We start from the raw sequence: 24,496 nt of genomic DNA, 5'->3' as shown, positions 1-24,496 counted from the left end.
AAATACTTCCATAAACCCTCTCCACTTGCCCACTGCAGTGGTTCATCTGTTTCTTGCTGGGACCCTGAATCCCATGCATCCAGTCAGAGATGGAACTAAGGTAACACTGTAAGACTTATCCAAGTCACTAGAGCCATATAATGGTCAGCTCACAAGTCAGTTTGTAAACCACTGTGTGTCCTGGGCTGGCCAGAGGGCCAAAAACAACAACAACAAAAAAACAAAATGGGGCTTCCCTGGTGGCACAGTGGTTGAGAGTCCGCCTGCCAATGCAGGGGACACGGGTTCATGCCCCGGTCCGGGAAGATCCCACATGCCGCGGAGCAGCTGGGCCCGTGAGCCATGGTCGCTGAGCCTGCGCGCCCAGAGCCTGTGCCCCACAGCGGGAGAGGCCACAACAGTGAGAGGCCCGCATACCGGAAAAAAAAAAAAAAGAAAGAAAAGAAAAGAAAAAACACTAGAAGCGTCATTACTGAAGATGGAGGGAGAGCTTAAATTAAATCACAGCTCCAATCCAATGAGGAGTCCCTGATTTGCCATTACACTCTGTGATTATTCTATTAAGAGTGCTGGCCAGTTAGTCACTGTTGCCTAATTTGTGCATTTTGGCAAGTTATTGCTTCTCCAACTAAAGTCAGGGATACTTTGCTTCTGCTAAGATCTGTCCGGGGCCCCTCCCAGGATTTCTCTGAGTCTTAATTGTCAAGCCCAAGGTAGTTTTCACAGAGTCACAGGCAAGAAGAGAAGAAGCTTTAATTTTTTTTCACACTCGTCCAGGAAGCAAACAGGCCTATTTCTAAAGCCGTGATAGTGAGTAGGGACAGAGAAACTCTGGGGGAAAAAATGATATCAATTGGAAAATAGTCTGTATCACCGTCCTGCAGAGTAAACCAGAATACCTGTTTGATCTCAGTTAAACCCAATCTCTCCCTCTGGGTCTCACCTGCCTTGTCTGTAAGATGGGGATAGATGGGAGGTGCTGGGCAGAGTGATGTCTAAAGGATCCTTCCACGGGTGACACTCAGGGCTTCTTGGCCTGAGGCCTCTAGCCGGAGAGCAGCCCCAAAGAGTCTGGAGCATTCACAAACTCACCGAGACTTCGATGGCTCCAGCGGCAAGCTCACCAGTGGGCAATGCTGGGGGTCCATCTTCTCCACGCCCTAAGCCAGGGCTGGGAGTTTGAGGCAGTGGACTCCTAGGGAGGGGGCCTTGCTGGCTTGCATCCCTACCCAGCAGCAGAGAGCCCCGATGGCTTTGACAGTCTCCAGGAAAGACTCCATCATCTGTGACCCCATCAGGGAATGAGATGTCTCGGCCAGGGGCCTGGAAATGGAACACACTGCCATGGCTAGCCTGGTGTCTCCCCGAGGTGAGGCCTAGGAAAGACTGGGCATTGCCCCAAAAGAGCAAGAAAGAAGGCAGGCTGGAAGAGCATCCTGCAGGCAAATCTGGAACCCAACACTTCCCCCCCACCCCCACCCCCACTCCCACCTCCCTGCCCTCAGCCTCGTGACCTTCCCATAGAAAATTAAAGACACAGACCTACGGGGTATTCTAGGTATACATGGGGAGAAAAGAGAGGAAAAGAATATTCTTGACACAGCCTGGGAAAGGGCCAAGATCAAAAAGAGATTGCAAGGTGTTCAAGATCAGCAAATAGGTCATCATGGCCAAGGATGTGTCAGAGGACAACATTGTCACCCAGATGGGTCAGTTGTTTGCCAGCCTTTGGTCATGGTGCTGGACAAAGGTATCTTAAGTTCCCTGCTTCAGTGCAAAGTTGTGACTTCAGTAGACAGTTATGTACACCAGTACAGGAACAAGCTTAGTAAAGGGTTGTTGAACAAACGAGTGCTCTTATTTTCTGAAAATTAGGCTCGACAATTCATTAGATCCAGCCTATATGGGTGTGAGAGTTTGTTTTGCAAAGGAGGAGATAAGAGCTTTGTAATATAATGAGCTTCTAGGATCCCGCGAGGCAAACGTTGAACAGTCAACAATGGGGAGATTGAAGGGAGAGTTGCAGCCTAATTTCCTGGAAGAATAGTGCCATTCCTCCAAATCAATAAACATTTCCCATCAAAATCTTCCTCCGAGGGAACTGTGTGGCATACAGTTGCCAGAGGAAAGGAGCTAATTCAGAGGCCCAGAGCCCCTTGAGAGTTAGTGTTCTGGGTTGGCTAGTTCCCACGACCACGATCTTGACCAGACAAGTTATCAATTCTGTCCTCACCTCATAGAAAGTGCTTCTAAAATTTAAATACTGACTTCCTATCAAACTCTGATCATAATGCTGAATTTTTCCCCCTTCCTTAATTCCTTTTATTTACTAAATTACTAAAGTTGGGACACTTTGTCAATTAAAGCTCTCCTGACCTATCCCCCTCTCCCACAGAAGTGAAATTTGCTTTCTTGATCATTTGGAGCCCAGTCCTGTTCAACAACCATCACTGTAATTCAGTATTAAAGTCCCCCACAGCACTAGGGACTTCCCTGGTGGCACAGTGGTTAAGAATCCGCCTGCCAATGCAGGGGACACGGGTTCCATCCCTTGTCCAGAAAGATCCCAGATGCCACGGGACAGCTAAGCCCGTGTGCCACAACTACTGAGCCTGCACTCTGGAGCCTGCGAGCCACAACTACTGAAGCCCGCGTGCCTAGAGCCCGTGCTCCGCAACAAAAGAAGCCCACGTACTGCAACGAAGAGTAGCCCCCACTCACCGCAACTAGAGAAAGCCCATGCGCAGCAACGAAGACCCAACACAGCCAAAAATTAATTAATTAATTTAAAAAACACAGTGCTTTTTCCCTAGAATATATGTCCAAGGACATTGAACTCATAAAAATCCACGAATCCTTCCTAGTTTTGAAGCAAAGGAACAGAATTGGCATATCCTTATTAAAGATGGGACAACTGAGTTATATGCACTTGGGCACTAAGCAAACCAAGAAACTAAGAAGAAAATTTTGGTCCCGTATTTGACAAGCAGTGCCTCCTTGGCCACCAGCTAATATTTCACAATTAACCTATTTGACAAATGGTGGACAATGAACTCTGAATCTAAGTATCAGACGTGCCTTTAAAATGCATCCTCCAAGCAAACCAACTGGTTTCCTGTGTGTTCCCTGAAACCCCTGCTGTGTCTCTCTGCTAAGTGCTACCCCCAACCTCTCTCTCATTACTGCTGGTCAGAAAATGGCTTTTTATTAAAACCTCCTATGGTCTATTTACTACAATAACACACCTGGGAAAGAAGGAAGAGGATGCCTTATTGAATGGACTCCAGTTAATCAGTTAGTATTAAGGAAGTACCCAAACAATGCCTCCCTGTCTTTGCATAAACATGACCTCCTTTCTGCCTGGAAAATATTCCTCCCCAAACGCTCCCAGTTCTCAATTACTAGAGGACACCCCTACTCACTATTTACTATTCACTTAAATTATCCCCTCCTCCATGAAGCCTTTCCTGATACACCCTCACCCTCATAAGAGTAGACGTTTCCTCTTCTATTCCCCAAACACCATCTATGTGTCCCTAATAAAGCACTCAACACACAGCTATTTTTATATCTTCCTCCTCCACCCAAATGGAAGTCCTTGGGAAATGGACTGTGTTTTAGTCAACTCTTTATAACAAGCACCTAGTGTTGTTGAATTAACAAAACATGGTTCCTCTTTTTCCTTTTGAAGGTAAACCTAGCTGGAGACACAAGCACACAGACACACACCAGACAACCATTGGACATCCAAGTGCTAATCTGTGCGAGGCTGACTGAATAGGAGAAATTAAAGCCCAATTCAGAGTGTCACTGACATGTCCACGGAAGCTGTGATTCATCCTGTTCCATGGTTGTCAGAGCCCTAGTCAAATCCCCTTTGAAACAGCTTCTGAACTGTGCCCTGTCCATATCAGGTGCTGCTCAAAAGAGGCAGAGCAAGGAAGGGAAGGGCACAGACTCTGATAAATGCTGAAGTGTCGGTGTCACTGAGGTCAGTGTGCATGGGAGTGTGCCTGTGTATGTCCATGCACACAGAAGTCTGGGGGTTGTAGAGATCCTATTCCAAAAAGTAGAACATCCTTCAGAGGAGCACAAGGAAAAGAGATCGGGAGGGAAGTGAGCGTCAGCAGCCTTGAAAAATAGCCATGTTGATCCCCTTTCCCATACTGTTACTGTGGGATCTACTCTACCACAAAGGGGTTATTATCTCTCAGGCCTGTGGAAAGGGTATATTTGGGGTACATAGGACTTTCAAGGGAGAAGGAGCTGGTGGGAGGAAACTTGGTGAGTACAGGGAATCTTGGAGTAGGAGGTAGCGGGTCATGATGGTGGCGAGAATTGCTACAGGGTCTGAAGTGAGGTACTGAAGTTATTCCCAGGCTCGATTGTTATCACAGAGACAGGTGCTGGGATCTCCTGTGCCAAAAGTAGGGGAGAATTTGAGCTGCAGGGGCTGAGGCATGAGGTCAGAAAGAAGCTTGTAAATGATTTCAGCATCACGAACAAGGATCCCACTCCTGCTCCAGAATTGCAGATCAGAGTATCAGAAGGAAGCTGACCCTTGATGTCCACAGGTCCACAGACACCTCAAGGTCAGCATGTTCAAGGTCACAAACAATCCAGGGTTCTTCTCCAGTGTTACTGCCTTAGAATCACCACCTACCTAACTGCCCAATCTGGAAACCTGGGAGGCATTTTGGACTTCTCCCTTCTTTTCCAACATTCCAGAGTCCCAATCTTGTTTATTCCCTCGAGTCCCCATAAAAGTCTTCATAATCCACCCTTTTCCCCATCCATAATGCCCCTGTCCTAGTTTAGGCTACCATTGGTTGGGGGGCGTGGCAGGCAGGGTCTGTATTATCAAAACGTCCTCCTAGTCTCTGTGCCTCCAGATATCTCTCTGCTACAAACCTCTTCCCACTTCAGCATATTGTCCATGGCAGCTGGAAAGGTGGGTCACCTTTAAGGCACAAATCTGAGCCCCTTACCATTCTGTGCTCGTTGTAAGACTCAGTCTGGGGTGACTTGTTGTCATCTGTGGAGCCCTCTGACACCCTTGGCTTCATTCTGTGCCTTCTCACACTGGCATTTTTGGAGGCCAAAGGGGATCCATTGTGGGAGTGGAGAGAGGCTGTGTCAACCCCCAGGGCTGCCAGCACCTGAAAGGAGAGAACAGCAGTATCTGGATGAGCTTAGCATAAATGTGTGTCCCCCAGACATGGGGTGTCACAGAGGTGATGGCATCTAAACCAGAGGAGATCAGGATTAGGACCTGGGTGGTGGTTGGATTAAGACATGGCAGGAAGAGTCACCTCCCTCATTCACACCCTGTAGTAAACTCTGTTGATGCCCTGTCCAGATCTCTTTTACCAGGTCAGTACCCTCATCTCAAGCTGCTTGAATGTTAGTTACTAATGGGTTACAGCTGCAGGATTTGCAGAAAACTTTCTTTGACTATACATTTGACTGGAGCAAGTATGGAGGTACAAAGGGCCAGCGTTCTTGCCTCCAGGTAGGGGTAACCCTGTGGAACAAGTCATGCCCTGGAGCTCCCCATGGGATCAGGCCAAAGGTAGAATCTAGCTGAGGCCACTTCCTTGTTTAATTCTTCCCCTGTCCCATCCTGTTTCCTTCAGTCTCCTCCTAAGAGCAGCCCTCAGTGAATCACTTGCACAGGCTCTTCATTCATTTTTTATGAGAAAATCTAACCTAAGATGGTCCCTGAGATAAGATGAATCTTCCTATGGTTCCTTAAAATGACAGTCTTACTCTAAGAGGCTAGTCCAGATATCTGCCCAAAAATGTACAACCTGCAACAGATTTCACAAAGATCCACCCCTCACTGACCTCCTGCTCCGTCCGGAGCATCTGAAGGGCCTCCTGGAACTTCTTCTCCTTGGCTTCAATTTCATCAGTGGTTGCCTGGTTCTGCTCCTCATATGCCATGGTGACCACAGCCAAAATCAAATTGACCAGGTAGAAAGACCCCAGGAAGATAACAAGCACGAAAAAAAACATATAGATTTTCCCAGAAGCCCTCAGGGTCTGCAGATTCAAAAGAAAGAAGAGAGACTTGTACCTAGAGAACTTGGGCCCCTGACATGGTCAGGGTCCTCCAGGAAGAATGTAGCCATGCAGCCAATGCCCCAGCCTCCAACCGAGTCTGTATGGGGACATGCAGATCAATACCTGCTGGTAGAGGCGTTCCCAGGAATCCTGTGTCATGAGGCGGAACAGTGAGAGGAAAGCCCAAGCAAAGGAGTCAAAGCTGGTATAGTTAAAATCTGGGTTGTCAGATGTTTTAAGGCAGAAATAACCTTCAGGGCAGTGGCTGCAGCAAGAACAGAGAAGGTTGTCAATTGCACAGCCTCCCACTTACTGGGGGCAAGACAGTCCAGAGTTGTGGGAAGACCTGAGGGTTTGAAGTCAAAGACTGGAGTTCAAGGCCTAGCCTACCTCTTATTAGCTGAGTGACCTTGGACATTCAGTCTCTTTAGGTCTCAGTTTCTCTTGCCCATTAAATGGGGACGATAATGTTAGGGAATTACTGACTGAAACCACCCGTCCTGGCCAGGTTAGAACCGCTTACGTGAGTTGTCTCACAACAAGAGGTCTCAATAAGGAACATGGAACCAACAAGCTGCCACCAAAACCAACCAGAAGAATTTGGGAGGGGAAAAAAGGACGGAGGAGGTGCCAACCCATAATAGTCCTGCAAACCTCCCAGACTCCCTCGTGATAGAAACTGTCTTGACTGAGAGATGTGTGTGCAGCCAGGAAGGGTCCTGAGTCAGACCAAATATGGGCACAAGCAAAATGATTGGCCAGAAACAACCCAGAAAGTTAACCCAACCTCCATAAATCCTGAGACCGCAAGCCATGAGGCAGAGCAGTTCTCCGAGGTTCCCTACCCTGCTGCTGTCTGCTCAAACACTCATTTACAAAAAAGTGTTTTATTTTGTCAATATGCACGTTTCCTCAGACGATTCTTTTTTTTTTTCTTTTTTGGCTGCGTTGGGTCTTCGTCGCTGCACACGGGTTTTTCTCTAGTGGCGAACAGGGGCTACTCTTAGTTGAGGTGCGCAGGCTTCTCATTGCGGTGGTTTCTCTTGTTGTGGAGCATGGGCTCTAGGTGTGCGGGCTTCAGTAGTTGTGGTACGTGGGCTCAGCAGTTGTGGCTTGCGGGCTCTAGAGTGCAGGCTCAGTAGTTGTGGCACACGGAATTAGTTGCCCCGTAGCATCTGGGATCTTCCCAGACCAGGGGTCGAACTCGTGTCCCCTGCATTGGCAGGTGGATTCTTAACCACTGTGCCACCAGGGAAGTCCCTATGATTCATTTCTGAGTGTTAGACAAGATCTCATCTTGGGCCCTAGAAGAGGTACCCCCCCCTCCCCGCCCCACCCCACCCTGGTAACATAATACCTTCATGTCAGAGTTTCATGCAAAGGGAAATGGCCTGGAGAAGGCTAGCTGGCTGCCCAGACATGACCCCATAAGATGGTGAGCTCTTTGCAAATTGACACCAGCGGAGGCAGAGTCAGTAAAACCTGAGCCAGTTGGCATCACCTGCAGAGTTGTCTTTCAAAGGAGGACTCACAGTTAGCCAAGTTCAGTGACCAATTACATGCAACAATCAAAACACCACTTTCCGGGCTTCCCTGGTGGCGCAGTGGTTGAGAGTCCGCTTGCTGATGCAGGGGACGCGGGTTCGTGCCCCGGTCCGGGAAGGTCCCATGTGTCCCGGAGTGGCTGGGCCCGTGAGCCATGGCCAATGAGCCTGCGCGTCTGGAGCCTGTGCTCCGCAACAGGAGAGGCCACAACAGTGAGAGATCCGCGTACCGCAAAAAAAAAAAAAAAAAACCCACCACTGTCCAATAACTGAGCACGTACTGTGTGCCTCTCTCACTCCTAAGTGCTTTACAAATGTTATAATTTCATCATCTCAATAATCCTTTTTTTAAAAACGGATGTGTGGTACTGGCACAAAAACAGAAATATAGATCAATGGAGCAGGATAGAAAGCCCAGAGATAAACCCACGCACATATGTCACCTTATCTTTGATAAAGGAGGCAGGAATGTACAGTGGAGAAAGGACAGCCTCTTCAATAAGTGGTGCTGGGAAAACTGGACAGGTACATGTAAAAGTATGAGATTAGAACAGTCCCTAACACCATACACAAAAATAAGCTCAAAATGGATTAAAGACCTAAATGTAAGGCCAGAAATTATCAAACGCTTAGAGGAAAACATAGGCAGAACACTCTATGACATAAATCACAGCAAGATTCTTTCTGACCCACCTCCCAGAGAAATGGAAATAAAAACAAAAATAAACAAATGGGACCTAATGAAACTTCAAAGCTTTTGCACAGCAAAGGAAACCATAAACAAGACCAAAAGACAACCCTCAGAATTGGAGAACATATTTGCAAATGAAGCAACTGACAAAGGATTAATCTCCAAAATTTATAAGCAGCTCATGCAGCTCAATAACAAAAAAACAAACAACCCAATCCAAAAATGGGCAGAAGACCTAAATAGACATTTCTCCAAAGAAGATATACAGACTGCCAACAAACACATGAAAGAATACTCAACTTCATTAATCATTAGAGAAATGCAAATCAAAACTACAATGAGATATCATCTCACACCAGTCAGAATGGACATCATCAAAAAATCTAGAAACAATAAATGCTGGAGAGGGTGTGGAGAAAAGGGAACCCTCTCTTGCAGTGTTGGTGGGAATGTAAATTGATACCGCCACTGTGGAGAACAGTATGGAGGTTCCTTAAAAAACTACAAATAGAACCACCATATGAGCCAGCAATCCCACTACTGGGCATATACCCTGAGAAAACCATAATTCAAAAAGAGTCATGTACCAAAATGTCCATTGCAGCTCTACTTATGCTAACACATAAATATGGAATCTAAGGGGGAAAAAATGTCATGAAGAGCCTAGGGGTAAGATGGGAATAAAGACACAGACCTACTAGAGAATGGACTTGAGGATATGGGGAGGGGGAAGGGTAAGCTGGGACAAAGTGAGAGAGTGGCATGGACATATATACACTACCAAACGTAAAATAGATAGCTAGTGGGAAGCAGCCGCATAGCACAGGGAGATCAGCTAGGTGGTTTGTGACCACCTAGAGGGGTGGAATAGGGAGGGTGGGAGGGAGGGAGATGCAAGAGGGAAGAGATATGGGAACATACGTATATGTATAAGTGTTTCACTTTGTTATAAAGCAGAAACTAACACACCATTGTAAAGCAATTATACTCCAATAAAGATGTAAAAAAAAAAAAACAGATGTGGAAGCTGGGGTTCAGAGAGAAGTCAGCTGTCTAAAAGGACACAGATGCCAATGGATTTATTTAAAAGGAGAAACATAACTGTCAAGTAGTTTATGAAGGAAGGCCAAATTGAAGATGACTGCCTGGTGAGCACTGGGATGGCGAGGGCTGCACTGCCCTCTCTCTCACAGTAAGAGGGTGAGTTGGTACCACGAAGCATCTCTAAGCATTAGGCATGTGAGTGCTCCCCTGCACCCCAGTGAGATGGCCTGGTTGAGGAGACAGTAACGCCTTTTCTGTAGTTCTGGATTCTACTTCAGGATTCCTCCACCAACACCAACCCTGGGGGGTCTTCTTATTCCAGACATCCATACAAACACACATCCAGGAACCCACACAATTGATTAGGGCCTGACAACTTGATTATAACTAAATCCCAATTCTGTCTCCAACCTTGGTTGAAGATTTGCGAGTTTCCAGACTCTGTAGACCCACATATAAAGACAGTCTCTTGGTTCTGCTCTCCCAAGGAGCTAGTTAACCCATTACCTGTAGGTTTGCTAGTTAACACTAAGGGCAGCCTATTTCTATGTCTGCCATAGAACACTCTATAGCTGCTACACATCAACAGCTAACTGCTCAGAGAATTAAATGAGACCACGGTGTAAAGGCTCTTGCAAGATGCCTTCAGCATAGCAAATATTGTATGTCAAATGCAGAAATAAATTTCTTGGTGTTTTTAATCTGAAGCTACCAAAAAGATGGACTAGAATAATGTATGTGAAAGAATGCTGAAAATCATCAAGTATTTCCTGGTACTTGTTCTCCACTTTGAGACCCTGGACTTTCTCCCTGCAGTGTCACTGGTCAGTGTGAGCTTTTGCTCAGGGCTCTGGCTTCTCTGCAGCTCAGCACAGAACCCAGGTTCGGTGTTCACAGCATGCTTGTCAGGGCTCACTCTGCCCATCATCTAAGCTGGCCTCTACTTAACATCCCAGCCCTATCCACTCCTTCCCCGCCTGGCCAGGACCTATGCAGCAGGATAGCTGGTCTCTCTCAGCGTTGGAGAGGGGCCCCCATGGATGGACCCCACAGCTTTACCACAGTCAGTGCATGGGCTACTGTGGAACCATCCTCATGAGAAATGCCATAATCCAGACAGGAGGAGGACATTGACGGGTCCTTGGTTTCAATTTAAGTCAAATGCAAATAAAAACTGACATCAGAACAACCCTCTTCCTGAACTCAAGAACCAAATGCCAAGTGCATTCGTGAAGAAAGAGGCCAAGGGGTCTGTGTTGCTCAAATTCTCCTGTTAGTCCCACCCCTCAGCTCTAGCTGAGATTGTTTTCCTGGGGAGCTGATGAAGGCAGAACTCCATAAAGTTCCCACCCACCTCCACTTGTGCAATATAGGGCTGTTAGCCACTCAGGGAGGAGGTTGTGTGGGCTCGGGGTTCCAGACCCCCTCGCCATGGAGATGGGAGGGATGAGTCTTTCTGATCTGTTGCCTGATCTCTTTCTGCTCACACCTGTTCCCGTGGTCAAAGCAGCAGGCAGACATGAGGGGCCCTCTACCCCTTTGCTTTGTCTCACATTCTGTTCTGCTATCTAAAGGCTCCATCCGGGCTTCCCTGGTGGCACAGTGGTTAAGACTCTGCCTGCCAATGCAGGGGACACGGGTTTGAGCCCTGGTCTGGGAAGATCCCACATGCCGTGGAGCAACTAAGCCCGTAAGCCACAATTACTGAGCCTGCGCGTCTAGAGCCTGTGCTCCATAACAAGAGAAGCCACGACAATGAGAAGCCCACGCACCACAATGAAGAGTAGCCCCCACTCACCGCAGCTAGAGAAAGCCTGCACACAGAAACGAAGACCCAACACAGCCAAAAATAAATAAATAAATTAAAAAAAATAAAAAATGTAAAGGCTCCATCCAAACCATCTCTTGTTCATCAAGCCTGGAGACATCCTGTTTACCCTTCAATCTCACCTCAGTCACCACCTCTAGGAAACCTTCCCTGACATCCTCCCTGCCTCACACCATCACCTCGCTGTGTTTCCCCAGCCCAGGGAGCCTCTAGGACAGCACTTGTACTTCACAGCATAGCATCTTTATGTATATGCATCAGAGCTCACAAACTGGCAGATTGCTAGTTGAATTTGCATTGCTAAAATATTTTGTTTGGCCCACAATATGTAGACATTTTCTGAAATTGGTAGCCAATGTTTATAGTTAAGAGAGTTTACATAAAAATTGAAATTTCCTGTCTCTCTTTTAAAAACTTGGACGTTCTGGAAACAGTGGACCCACATTTCCACATGACAACCAAAAGCTGAACTGAGAAGTGGCTACCCCTTTAGATGGAGCATGAACTCTCATGATCATGGTTCCCACCCAGCCTACTCCTCACATTTGTTGTTATGTGTCTGGCCTCTGCAAGAATTTGAAACTGCAAAGTCTGATGCATGTGTTTCTTCCTCTGCTATGTGAGGATAATGAAACCCATGTGATAGAGTTGTAATTAAATGTAGAGCATTTGACATAAAACATATTTAATAAATATTTGTTCCTTCCTGGGGCAGATTGTTTGTAAAAATGACCACAATTATTCCCATCCCTGTCTCCACACCCCTTTTAATATGATGTCGCAGGTTCTCCCAGCAACAGGTGGAGTCTATTCCCCCATTCCTTGGATTTGGACTGGCCTGTGCCTTGCTTTAGTCAATAGGATGCAACAGAAGTGACATTATGCCAGTTCTAAGCCTAGGCCTCAAGAGACCTGGAACACTTCCACTCTTTCTCTTGGAATCCTGCCTCCACCAGAAGAATAAGCCTGGGCTAGTCTGATGGGGGGGGTGAGAGACCACATGGAGCAGAGACAAAACACCCCAGCTGAGGCCATCCTAGATCAGCCAGACCCCTGCTAATCCATCTACTGTCTGCAGATGCATGAATGAGCCCAGTCAATATCAGAAGAACAGTAGACTGATCTCAGCTCAATGTGCAGATCTGCAGAATCCTGAGCTAAGTAAATGGCTGGTGTTTTAGGCCACAAAATCTTGGGGTTGTTTGTTACACAGCAAGAGCTAACTCATACACCCCCTCCTCATGAGCCTGGGATGGCAGAGGCCATGACTTATTAATTTCTACATCTTCCTCAGGACTTGCAACCCAGGCTTCACCCAGAAAAAGCTGATGACAAGAAGGAGAAAGGGCTGCTGGGCATTGGTGCTATGTCATGGCTTGGGTACTCACCCTGAATCAGATCCATTGCCACACAGTAAGGGATCAGAAGTGCCTGGTTTGTTGGTGTAGAAATCTGCAAAATAAAGGAAGAATTGAAAGCCTCACATGGTTCTCAACCCTCAACTCAAGCCTTGAGTGGTGAAATCAACACCTGCTGAGTCTTCTGCCAGAGTGAGGAGAGAGCCCTTGGCCATGTGCCCTCACTGGATATGCTGAGACGCCTGGAAGGGGAAATGTCTCATCTGGGAAGAGAAAAGCTGAGCAGTGCCTTCAGCTTTGAGCTTCCTTCAGCAGAGGCAGAATGACCTGCCTCTGGATTTATAGCTCATTTCTTTGTAAAAGGAAATTTGGCAACAGAGAATGGGGGGGCCCAAAAGTAAAACACAACTCATGAGAAGCATTTCAGCAGAAAAGAGGAATCAAAATATATGTCTATACAGGTATGCAGGGGCTTCACACCCCCTGCCAACCAGACCTGGGTCCCTATGACAGAAATTCCACTCCCGTTTTTCATGAGAAGAGTAATTGGCCGTCTCGTTGACAACTGTGCAATTCTTGACACATTTGTTCTTGAGGTTGCCCTTGAAGAGCTGCAGGCCCACCAGGGCAAAGACACTCAGGCAGAAGATGGTGAGGATGGTCACGTCAGCCAGCTTCCTCACCGAGTGGATCAGGGCTCCCACGATGACCTTCAGCCCTGTGGGAAGATGACACCGATACTGTCACGTGGATGAGGTGCCACACGCAGAACACACACGTGTGCCTGGCACGCTTGCATCTTAGCCACCCTACCCTCTCACTACACACAGGTGTGAGGTATTTTACAAACTCTAGGGCAGTTCCAACCCCAGTTTCTCATCTGAACCTTGTAATAAGTCTGAGAGGCAGACAGAGATTATTGTCCCATTGTAAAGATGAAGCAACTGATATCCAGGCAATGCATTTCATTTTAAAGCTAATAAATTCTGGAGAGTAGCAATTCAATTTAAAAAGTAATTGATGAGTACCTGCCATGTTCCAGGCACTACACTAGGCGTGAGGCTACTAACTTCATTCCAGTCATTTGGTATCTGTTTTTCTGTCCTTATCTCAGTCCTGGGAGGCAGCTCAAGGCTGGGGACACACGTACCTCAGTGTGTGTGAGTGTGTGAGTGTGTGTGTGTGTGAGTGAGTGAAAGAGAAAGAGAAAGAGAGGAGGAGGAGGAGGAGGAAGAAAGGAGGGAGAAAGGGGGAGAGAGAGACATGCAAGGGAGATAGAATGAGACAGAGATGCAAAGACACATATGTACATAACAGTGTGAAGCCATGAGGGACACTGAGAGTCACTGAGGAAGAAACAGAGAATCTGAGAAGGAGCACAGCTGGCAGCAAAGATGGGGCCCCTGCTTGTTTAAGGAAAGATGATTTGTTGCTCTGGCAAAGGAAAACACCTTCTTCGGGAAAGCAGCTCCCCAGGTAGCAGAAAGAGCTATAACCAGGGAAGCAGACTGTGATCTAGCCTTGCATTCTCATTCTGGTCAACAAATAACCCATTGAGCACACCCCTTGCCCCTTGTGGTCCCCTCTGGGAGCCGAGCAATGGTTAAGGCACTGGCCTGTGGTGGGGCTGTCTGATGAGTGAGGGGAAACTCCATAGCATTATTGAGCAGGTGGGCACACAGAGGAACAGCCCCTCACAGAAGCCTGGGAGTCGGGGTAAGATGGGGTGGAGGGTGGGGAAGATGGGAAGGACCGGGGAGTCTCCTTGAGGAGGTCAGAGCGTGGCAGAGCCCTGAGGATGCATATGAGTTAAGTGAAGAGAGAAGGAGGGATTTCCTGACAGAGGAGCAGCATGGCCCAGGGCTGGGCAATGAGCAAAAGCTTTGAATGTCTGTGGAACCACAGGCAGATTCTGGAATGTGGTGTGAGGTGGGTACAGGAGAGAGATGAGGCAGGGAGAGGAGGAGGGTCAGGACAGGCCAGGTCTTGTAGACAAGGCTCAGGGTCTTCCTGGCTGGGAGTAGGTGAGAGAGGTACCAAGCAGCAGAACTGACTACTTATTGCTCTGATTTTCTTCATGAAGAAGCTTGTCCAGTGCAAGTTGGCAAAGACTTTTCAGTCGTTCCCTGCAGAACCAGTCACAGAACCGTGGAAAGGGACTTCTACTCTAGCGTGAGTATTTCTATTTCCCAGATGAGGGCATGGGTTCTCAGGGGTGAGGGAGGGTAGATAACCCACCAGGCCACAAGGGAGAAGCATTGAGTCCCATCTCAGGGCTGTTTCCTGGTCTCTGGCCTCACTATCCCCTCCATCAACCCAGTGGAAGATGAGGAATATCACTGGGCTACTTATTGGAGGCCTGGTAAGATGAGCCCTGGTATACTATTTTTGTTTCTGAATTGCCTGTAATCAAGAATTGTCTAATTATTTTCTCTTCTGTGGGTCCAAAGACAGGGCTGAGGCCCAAATTTTCAGATCCATGGAAACGGGGAAGATACTCACCAGAGCCTAGGACTGCCTTTTTCCTTCTTCACTGTTTCCAAGTTTACATTTTGGTTTAAAGTATAAATGAGAATCTGACTGGAGGCTTGCCTGAACCCCACAATGAGAACATAAAACGAAGACTTGACCTTTTTGTTCTTTACGGACACCATGGGGTACTGTGGACAGAGTGTTGGCTGAGAATCAGGACATGAGGTTTCCAGGTCACAAATGCCTCTAGTGATGAGGATTTGGGATTGTGTTTTCTACTCTCTGGGCCTCAGTTTCTTTGTCTCTTAAATGGGGACAGTAGTCCATGTCCCAGAAATTTATAGGGCTCTTGTGAAAATCAAAGTGGGACATTAGGCTGTGGAAACAAACATAAGCTCTATGAGTAAATGTACTGGTTAAAGCGGCTCACCTGGGATCACAGACACTGTTTTTAAAGCTCTAAGGACTCTGAACGTCCGCAGGCCTGAGATCCCTCGGAGATCTATGGCTTCACCAACATACCTGTAGGACCAGAAGTCAGTCAGCATCTCTGCAAGAAGAGGTACTTGGGAATTCAGGCAGCATAAATAAGGACAATTTTGGGTAACACCAGCCTAGGAAGGACCCAGAACAGACACTGAGAACCTACTAGCACTTCCACTTATAGACTGACATGAACACTGATTTAATTAAGGCAATATTTTCCAGAATGGCCCCTTTGAGAAGATGTATTGTGATCTAGAAGGCTCCGTGTGCTACATGTGTGGATGGATATTCAAGCATGTGGGTGTGGCCAACCCGTCTTCTCAGGCACTGGTTCTCAGGTAAAGACCTTCATATCTGGTAGGTACAAGGCTGAGCCTTGTCTGATCCACTTTGACAGGCCAGTTATCAGCTCAGATCTGAGGTCTCCAACTTCTCCCTGAGTGTATGGGACTAACCCTAGAAAATGACTCCCAAAGCAACAGTCTTTGGCAAAGAAACCCTAGGCCACACAGTCCCGAAAGAGGAAGCTGGACAGAGATAAGGAAACATCCCCAGAGTGGCAGCCTGGACACACCTACAAGCCCTACACAGATGCACATACAAGTCAGTGTGGAGAAATACTCACGCCAGGGTGATGACACTAAAATCCAGCCAGTTCCAAGGATCTCGCAGGTAAGTGAACTCATTTAGACAAAATCCTCTTGCCAGTATCTTTATCAAGGCTTCAAAGGTATAAATGACAGTGAAGACATATCTGGGAGGGAAGGTGGAAAGGGAGTATTAACTGTGCCTTGGAGAGAGCTCAGAGGGACAGTGGCTGTGATTGTTCCAAAGGAGAACGTGCAAAGATCATCGCCAAGGTGGGGAAGGGGAAGAAGGGAAGGTAGGGAGATGAGACGCAGACGGAGGAACTCAGAGGAGTCACACATATGGGTGGGGTGGGATGATCGGCAGCCTCTGCTGCTCTGAAGGTAGGCAGAGGGCGATGGCAGCTGAGAACCTCTGGCACCATGAGGTTCAGAACAAAGTTCCTCCTGTTCCATGAGGCTCCCCGAGGATTTCTGCCCTGAGGGAAGCTGGCAACTCCTCTCTCAACTTGTTGATGGCTGAAAATATGGAAGAGGGAGGAGGCCCAACTACATCCCTCCTCTCCAAACTTCTCTACTTCTGACTCTTTTCTTCTCATACCGTGCCTGGTCTGCCAGCATTTCTGGCCTCAGGGATCCCGGTCTGTTTACTGTCTAAGGCAGTAAACAACTAGGTGTCATGGAAGAAAAAAGCATCTGAGTTCACACACATTTTCTCAGGAGGATGGTTCCTGTTAGAGGAAGTCATCTCAAAACAGCCACTCTGCTGGGCACTTTGTGGGTTTGGATTTGAAGAGCTGGATCTGAAGCTTAGGTTGAGAGTAGGGTAGTGTTTCTCAAGTGTTCAAAATCCCTCCATCACCAACAGCAGTGGTTCTCAGACTCTAGCACGCATCTGACCCCCTGGAGAGCTTGTTCAAGCATCTGATTTCTGGGCTGCACGTCCAGACTTTCTGACTCGGTAAGTCTGGGGTAGGGCCCAAGAATTTGCATTTCTCACAAGTTCCCAGCAGAGCCTAATGCTGATGGCCTGAGGAACTACACTTTTAGAACCACCGACCAAAGGGATTCAGATGCATGCATAAATCACACCTAATTTTGGATACATTACATTTTAAAAGTTATAAAATTCTAAATGTAAGCCCTGGTATGAAAAATGAAAAGACTTTTGATTAAATATGGCAGATTGAAGACATGTATTTACCTCCAACCTTTTGGAAATCCTTCTTAAATGATAGTAAAAAGAATTTTTTAAAAAGCATAAATTCACTAGGGCAATGATAATGGAGAACATAACAGCACTCTGGAAATTAGAGTGAAGACGGATGAGTGGTAACTGACAGAGCAGACCCTAGAAAGCTGAAACCTTAGCTGGAAGTAGGGAGTTCCCAGAAGCAAGCCAACCCACATGGCAGAGCTCCTTAGGACTTAGGGATGCTAAATACCTCTGAAAGTGGGGCCTGGGGAGACAGTGGCAAGAGGGTCTGAAAGGGCAGTTTGAAAATCTTTACAAGAAGCAGTTGGGCTTTCTAAATCCCCCTCCTCACCAACCATTCAGGGAGGAACTGCCTCCTCTGATCTGGAAATAGACTGGATTGAACAAGAGGGAGAGAGTTGCATCCTGAAACAGGGGTATAAAGGAAAAATTTACGTATGTACTAAAAGGCAGACAACCTTCCCACCCACCCACTTCTTCCCCTCAGTAAGTTCCTAGAAGCCTGTCAGTCAGGTTAACAGCTCAAGAAGTTGCTGCACTTTTAATATGGACAGCCAGCCAATGATCATCAGGAATCTGAAGCCTACTTCTAACACCAAAGACTAAAAGAACTAAACAGGAAAGAAAGAAAAAGAAAAAAAGACAATGCAGATAGAAGAAGAGTCAGGAAAAAACCCTTATCATTAATATTTTTAGAGAGTTAAGAGATGAGAAGATACTGGATACATATAGAAGGCTATAACAAGAATATTCAAAGAACAAAAGAGAACTTTTGAAAACAAAAATATGATAGCAAAAGTAAAACATTAATAGAAGGGCTAGAAATAAAGTTGAGGAAATCTCACAGAAAGTGGAACAAAAAGAAATAAATAAGAGGTGATTAAAAATATGAAAATTCGAGAATTAGACTAATAGGTACAATGTCTGATTAATAGGAGACCTAGGGATTTCCCTGGTGGCCCAGTGGTTAAGACTCCACTCTCAATGCATGGGGCGCAGGTTCAATCCCTGGTCAGGGGACTAAGATATCACATGCTGTGCAGTGGCAAAAAAAAAATAGGAGATCTAGAAAGAAACAGAGAAGGAAATAGACAGGAGAAAATTACCAAAGAAATAATATAAGAAAATTTCCCTAAACTGAAGGATCAAAATATTCAGCTAAAATACCCATGAGTGTTCAGGAAAATGAATGAAAAAGGTTCATATCAAGGCACAACATCACAAAATTTGAGAACACTGTGCACAAAGAGAAGAGCCTAACTTTTTCTGAAGGAGTGAAAATCACAGGTCACATACAAAAGATTGAGAATCAAAATACCATCAGATTTCTTAATAGCAAAATTGGAGGTTATAAGACAGTGGAACAATGTCTTCAAAATTGTGAGGAAAGTAATTTCTAATTTATAGCTGCTTCCCCAGCTAAACTGTTTAGATGAGGCTAGTATAAAGATATGCCAAGTCTCAGAAAATTTATTTCCCACCTACCCATCTAAGAAAGTTACCAGAGGATATGCTCCACCAAAACAAGGAAGTAAACAATAACGAGGAAGATATGGGATGCAGGGGAGTGACAAATGGAATCCAAAAGAGGATGGAGAAGGAAAAATCTCTGGAAAAGAGCTGTACATCAGGCCTAGGGAACATCTAGACCAGATTGAGGCAGGAGTTGAGGGACTCTAAGAAGGATTTCCCCAAGAAAAATGGAAACTGATGGATAATCTGATACGTTCAAGTAAATTTAAGCAATAATTAAACCTCTGGAGAAGAGTTTAGTGATAAAATACAGAAATTAGTGATAAATATACAGAAACTGAGCAAATGAAGAAATTAAATCCTTATTAACTCTAGAGAAAGCAAAAACATTGTGCAAAAAGGAAATGTAACCAAAGTATACTGCATGATACAGCTGTGAACAGTATTTGCTTAGCAATACTATTATATAATCATATATGTAGTCAGACAATGTACATATTGTCTGATTATCTAACCAAAAATTATGATATAACTATATTGGGAAGAGGAGTGTGACAGAAAATGAGTGTTTGTATGTGGACCTAATCCCCTTTTCTTTCCATAACAGAAAGCTGATAGATAATATCTAATGTGGAAAAATTTTTTTAAATAGTAGTCTGAGGGCTTCCCTGGTGGCGCAGTGGTTGAAAGTCCGCCTGCCGATGCAGGGGACGCGGGTTCGTGCCCCGGTCCAGGAAGATCCCACATGCCGCGGAGCGGCTGGGCCCATGAGCCATGGCCGCTGAGCCTGCGCGTCTGGAGCCTGTGCTCCGCAGCGGGAGAGGCCACAACAGTGAGAGGCCCGCGTACCGGAAAAAAAAAAAAAAAAAAAAAAAAAAATAGTAGCCTGGGTATATCTTTAGAGCTAGAGAGGTATCAGAAGAAAGCAGTAAACAAATGGTGAGAGTGGTTGCTTCTGGAAATATGGGATTGGGGTGAGGAGATGAGAAACATGAAATTGCTGTTTTTGTTATAATCTTTATGGAGCTATGTGACCTTTTAAACCATGGATCTGTATATCTTAAATAAAAGTAAAAATTAAATTTAAAAGTGCATAGCAGTAATGTTTCTTTCCTATCTGTGAGAGGAGAAATAGTGTTTGAAATCATTCACAAAGAAATCTATATCTGCCTGGGTAGCAACCTGAGCTGTCAGCTGCCATAGCTTGTTGGGTTTCCCCCCACTCTTTATGTTTTCTAAATTAGAAAATCTTAACTCAGAATTATAGGTTGTTGGGAAGCTTTGACAGATATTTTGGCCTTTCAGGTCAAATGCAGATCCAGAAATTATGGAGAGAGTTCTCTCCAAAGGCTATTTTCAGTGTTTCACCAGAGGACAAGTGTCCCAGCTTAGTGCCACTGAAAGCTAGAAGGTTAAAGTTCTCGGCTTGGGAGACAGCAGCTGATGGAGTCACATCCTCTCTCTGGTGACATTTGGCTCACAAGGTATTTCTGCATGTTCAGTTGTAGCATTTGGATGTGATTTTTAATATGCAAAGACATATCTTAAGTGTTTTTCCTGATGAATGAAGACAAGCATTGGTACTGGGGAAAAGTCAAACTCTCAGCCACTGAGCCATTTGCACCAATGTTAAGTTTTAAGAAGTCATGATGTCTAATCATTTAAAAATTCTGATATTTAGACCCTGAAGTCAAAGATCCAGACTATTCAAAATCCTAAATGTACTCCTGAGACATGCCATGTGTATTCACAGAAATAGTCATTTTAAAAGATTTAATATCTTGCTGGAAAACACTGCAAACCTTTTCTTGCTTGCCAGCCAGAGCAATTCAGTGTAGAAAAGCATCCTGTACTCACTTGTTTCAGCCCTGTAGGCTGAAGAAACATATACTAAGTGGTCACAATCAGTTTGTGATCACAACTTCCATGATGTCCCTCAACAGCGAATCAGGGTCTGGAAGTATGCTATGGACCCTCGCTATTTTCACAAATAATGTACATACCACATTGGAAGCAACATCTTCCATTGGTATAGCGATGCCCTTCCTTGCTGACCATCTAGCTGGAGCTTCTTCAATATCAATTCAGCTATCTTTTCTTTTCTTTTTTTGCGGTACGCGGGCCTCTCACTGTTGTGGCCTCTCCCGCTGCGGAGCACAGGCTCTGGACACGCAGGCTCAGCGGCCATGGCTCACGGGCCTAGCCGCTCCGCGGCATGTGGTATCTTCCCGGACCGGGGCACGAACCCGTGTCCCCTGCATCGGCAGGCAGACTCTCAACCACTGCGCCACCAGGGAAGCCCTATCTTTTCTTTTTAATTGTAGTAAAATACATATAAAATTTACCCACTTTTAAGTATACAATTCAGTGGCAATAAGTGCATTCACAAAATTGTGCAACCATAACCACTAACCATCTCCAGAACTTTTTCATCATCCCAAACAGAAACTCTGTACTCATTAAACAACTACTCCCCATTCCTCCCTCCCCTGCTCCCTGGCAACCTCTGTTCTACTTTCTGTCTCCATAAATTTGCCTATTCTAGGTACCTCACATAAGTGGAATCATACAATATTAGTCCTTTTTGTGTCTGACTAACTTTACTTAGCATAATATTTTAAAGGTTCATACATGTTGTGGCATATATCAGAATCTCATTCATTTTTCAAGCTGAATATTCTGTTGTATGCACCTACCACATTTTGTTTATCCATTTATCTGTTGATGGACATTTATCCATTTATCTGTTGATGGGACATTTGGAAACAACCTTTTGACTACAGTGAATAATACTGCTATGAACATTGGTGTAGAAGCTAACATCCCTTTTTAACTCTGTTTCATAGTTTACAAACTAATCTTTAATTAAACCAGAAATCTCATCTTTTAAAATCAGCTTCATGATAAATAGGACAAAAAGCCATTGATCACTTCTCTCTCACATATATGGTGAAACTGTACTGACAACTGATTTATTCACAATTTTATTCAACTATAAAGTACAATGTCTGCTTGTTTACATACATAAGAGTCATTGATTTTTAAATGTCAGTCACATTATAAGAAATCCAATATTTCTGATGAAGGAATTCTATAGATTATTTCTCGCTTTTTTTCCAACTACAATATTTGCCATTGATTTTGAAGCTGGTTTCATATCGTACTGGCAAGGGTATAATTTTGCTTGTTTTTGCTATGAGGGCAAATGATGACTCTATAGTTTTCATGTCTTTCAACTTTTAACATCAAATTTTGACAATTTTGTACTGGAAATCCTTATTTTATATTTGTACTAGAGACAGTCAGTTGGTTTAAAAGTGAGGTTGATAAACTTTATTAGAAAATAATATGGAAGTTTTGGTAGCTTTCTATTATTACTTGATAAAATGTTGAGATAATAACTTAGGTACTAGAACAAAAGGCTCATTGATCCAATAAAATTTAATTATCATTATTCATTGTCATGCTCCCTGTTTTTTTATTTATTTTTTATCAGCTTTTGTGAGATTATCCACATCCATTGTCCACTTGTCTCATGACATACAGATTCAAGCTTTATGTCTGTGACAGAGTCCATTCATTACTTATAGGATTTATTTTTCTATTTTCATCACTATTGTTATATTTCTGCAAACCACTTTTGAAATGATGGTTCATTTTCTGAATTGTAATATTATGTAGTGGTAAAGATGAGAAATGCAAGTTTAACAAATGTAAATGTAATGTCATAGGACAATAAAATACATTAGTTAAGATAAAGTGCCCATGATTAATTCCATGTTAACCAGTATGAATTGTCAGTCCTTGAAGTTCATACGCTGCTCTAAAGAACACGAAAAGTCAGAAATTCTATGTAAATTACAAATAATCTTACATTTCAGACTTTTAACTTATCTGTGCATAAAATGATTGCATTGCTTTTTCTTCTGAATCTGTCACATTTTTTAGAGGCTACTGAGAGCCTTCTAGTGACCAGTAGAGATCCTTCTATTACTTATTGAGAAACGCTGCAGGGGATAGAGAGCTGAATTACTCTGCAGAACAGAGTGAGAATTTGGAGTTCTCAGGGACAAGAGAGAAAGAAGACAGTGAGGCAGAGAGATGGAAAAGCAACCCAAAGGGACAGCTTATGAGAGAAGATTATAAGTCAGCCTCATTCACCAAGATAGGTCAAATGAAGTGCTGGCAAACTGAATCTAGCATTGATTAAGCTAGAACCATTAAAAGAGATTAGCAAATTTATTAATGTAAACTACTATATTAACAGATAAAAGACTATTTGATAATCTTAATAAATATAGAAATATTGATAGAAACCAACACTCATTCAAAATGAAACTCTTAAACCAGAAGTGAAAAGAAATTCCCATAACTTGATAAGCAGTAATTATGAGAATCCCATAGTTATCATGATAATAGTGAAATACTACATGCATATTATTTAGAATCAAGAACAAAAGAAATACGCTCACTATTATAGCTTCAATTCAGCATTGTGATGAAAGTCCTGGCCAGTTCAATAAAACAGGAAAAATAAACAAGTGGTATAAGAAACATAAAGGAAGAAACAAGTTCATCATTATTTGCAGATGATATACTTGTTCAAATAGGAATTGTTAAAAGAGTTCTGCAAGGTTGCTGAATGCAAAACCAATGTACAGAAATTTAATAACATTAATTTATTTTATCAATAAAAATAAATATTCAAAAGGGCAAGCAAAATGATATATAATGTACCTAGAGATAGGATATGTAAGAACTTTATAGAAGATGTCAAATGTTATGGAGGAATATAAAAGAAGGCATATATATATTAGGAGATACAATTATATATGTCATTGTGGCAGTTCTTCCTGTGGTAATAAATAAATTCAGTGCATTTACAATCAAAGTTTCAACAGAGTTGTAAGACAAGAACTTGAAAATCTGACCCTTAAATTGATATGGAAAAGTAAAGAAACAGGAAGAACCAAGATAATTTTAAAGAAGACAAATAAGGAGGGGTGCTATGATCAACCAGGTCAAATCTTATCATAAAGCTTTTAGATTGTATGGTGTTGACTCAGGAGTGACAAATAGCTTACTAGGAAAACAGACTTGAGTATGCATGAGAATCTGGTGCATGACAGAGGTAGTAGAAGGAATCACTAGAGAAATGATAATCTACTAAAATTGGTGTTGGAATAATCTTTATGGAAAAATATGAGAAGCCTATCACATATCATACACATACACTCAAAAGTCTGGGAGGATGAATTATCTACATGTAGAAAGAAATATGACTTTTAGAAGGAAATACAGGAGAATATATTATGGAATGTTAGATAGCAGTAAAATATATATGAAATGGATACATACATACATAGTGTTTTTAAAAATTTTTTTCTTCCCTAGAAATTTTATAATTTTAGTTTGGTTTTTTTTTTTCCCATCTAAGAGTCCTCTAAAAGAGGTTTTAAAAATTATCAAGTGGAAAGGTCTCTTTTTTTTTCTAATTTTGTTATTATTTTCTCATTTTATTGTAGTGTGATCAGAGAATATTTTCTTTATTATTTTACTTTTTGGATCTTGTTAAGGTTTTGTTGTTTAATACCGGTCAATTTGTATAGTTATTTTTCAGAGAATATAGTTTGAAAGATATTAATTAGATCTCTCTTACTATGTTACTCCAGTTATCTGTATCTTTACATACTGTTTTATACATTTGATCTGTCATAGGGCTGAAAGAAAT

At 43.9% G+C, this 24,496-nt stretch overlaps 1 protein-coding gene across 1 annotated transcript in view; it reads right to left on the bottom strand.

Moving 5' to 3' along the window:
- Positions 1-24,496, bottom strand: part of SCN10A (sodium voltage-gated channel alpha subunit 10) — a 75,875-nt gene that overhangs the window by 41,216 nt on the left and 10,163 nt on the right. The window contains exons 4-10 of the mRNA XM_060023762.1: positions 16,115-16,243; positions 15,434-15,525; positions 13,028-13,249; positions 12,562-12,625; positions 6,190-6,331; positions 5,848-6,045; positions 4,989-5,159 (exon numbers count right to left, since the gene is read on the bottom strand). Coding sequence (XP_059879745.1) covers positions 4,989-5,159; positions 5,848-6,045; positions 6,190-6,331; positions 12,562-12,625; positions 13,028-13,249; positions 15,434-15,525; positions 16,115-16,243 — 1,018 coding nt within the window. The remainder of the gene's footprint in view (positions 1-4,988; positions 5,160-5,847; positions 6,046-6,189; positions 6,332-12,561; positions 12,626-13,027; positions 13,250-15,433; positions 15,526-16,114; positions 16,244-24,496) is intronic.

This window comes from Delphinus delphis, chromosome 10 (assembly GCF_949987515.2).
Source record: "Delphinus delphis chromosome 10, mDelDel1.2, whole genome shotgun sequence".
NCBI lineage: Eukaryota > Metazoa > Chordata > Mammalia > Artiodactyla > Delphinidae > Delphinus > Delphinus delphis.
This window is presented reverse-complemented; position numbering and strand designations above follow the sequence as displayed.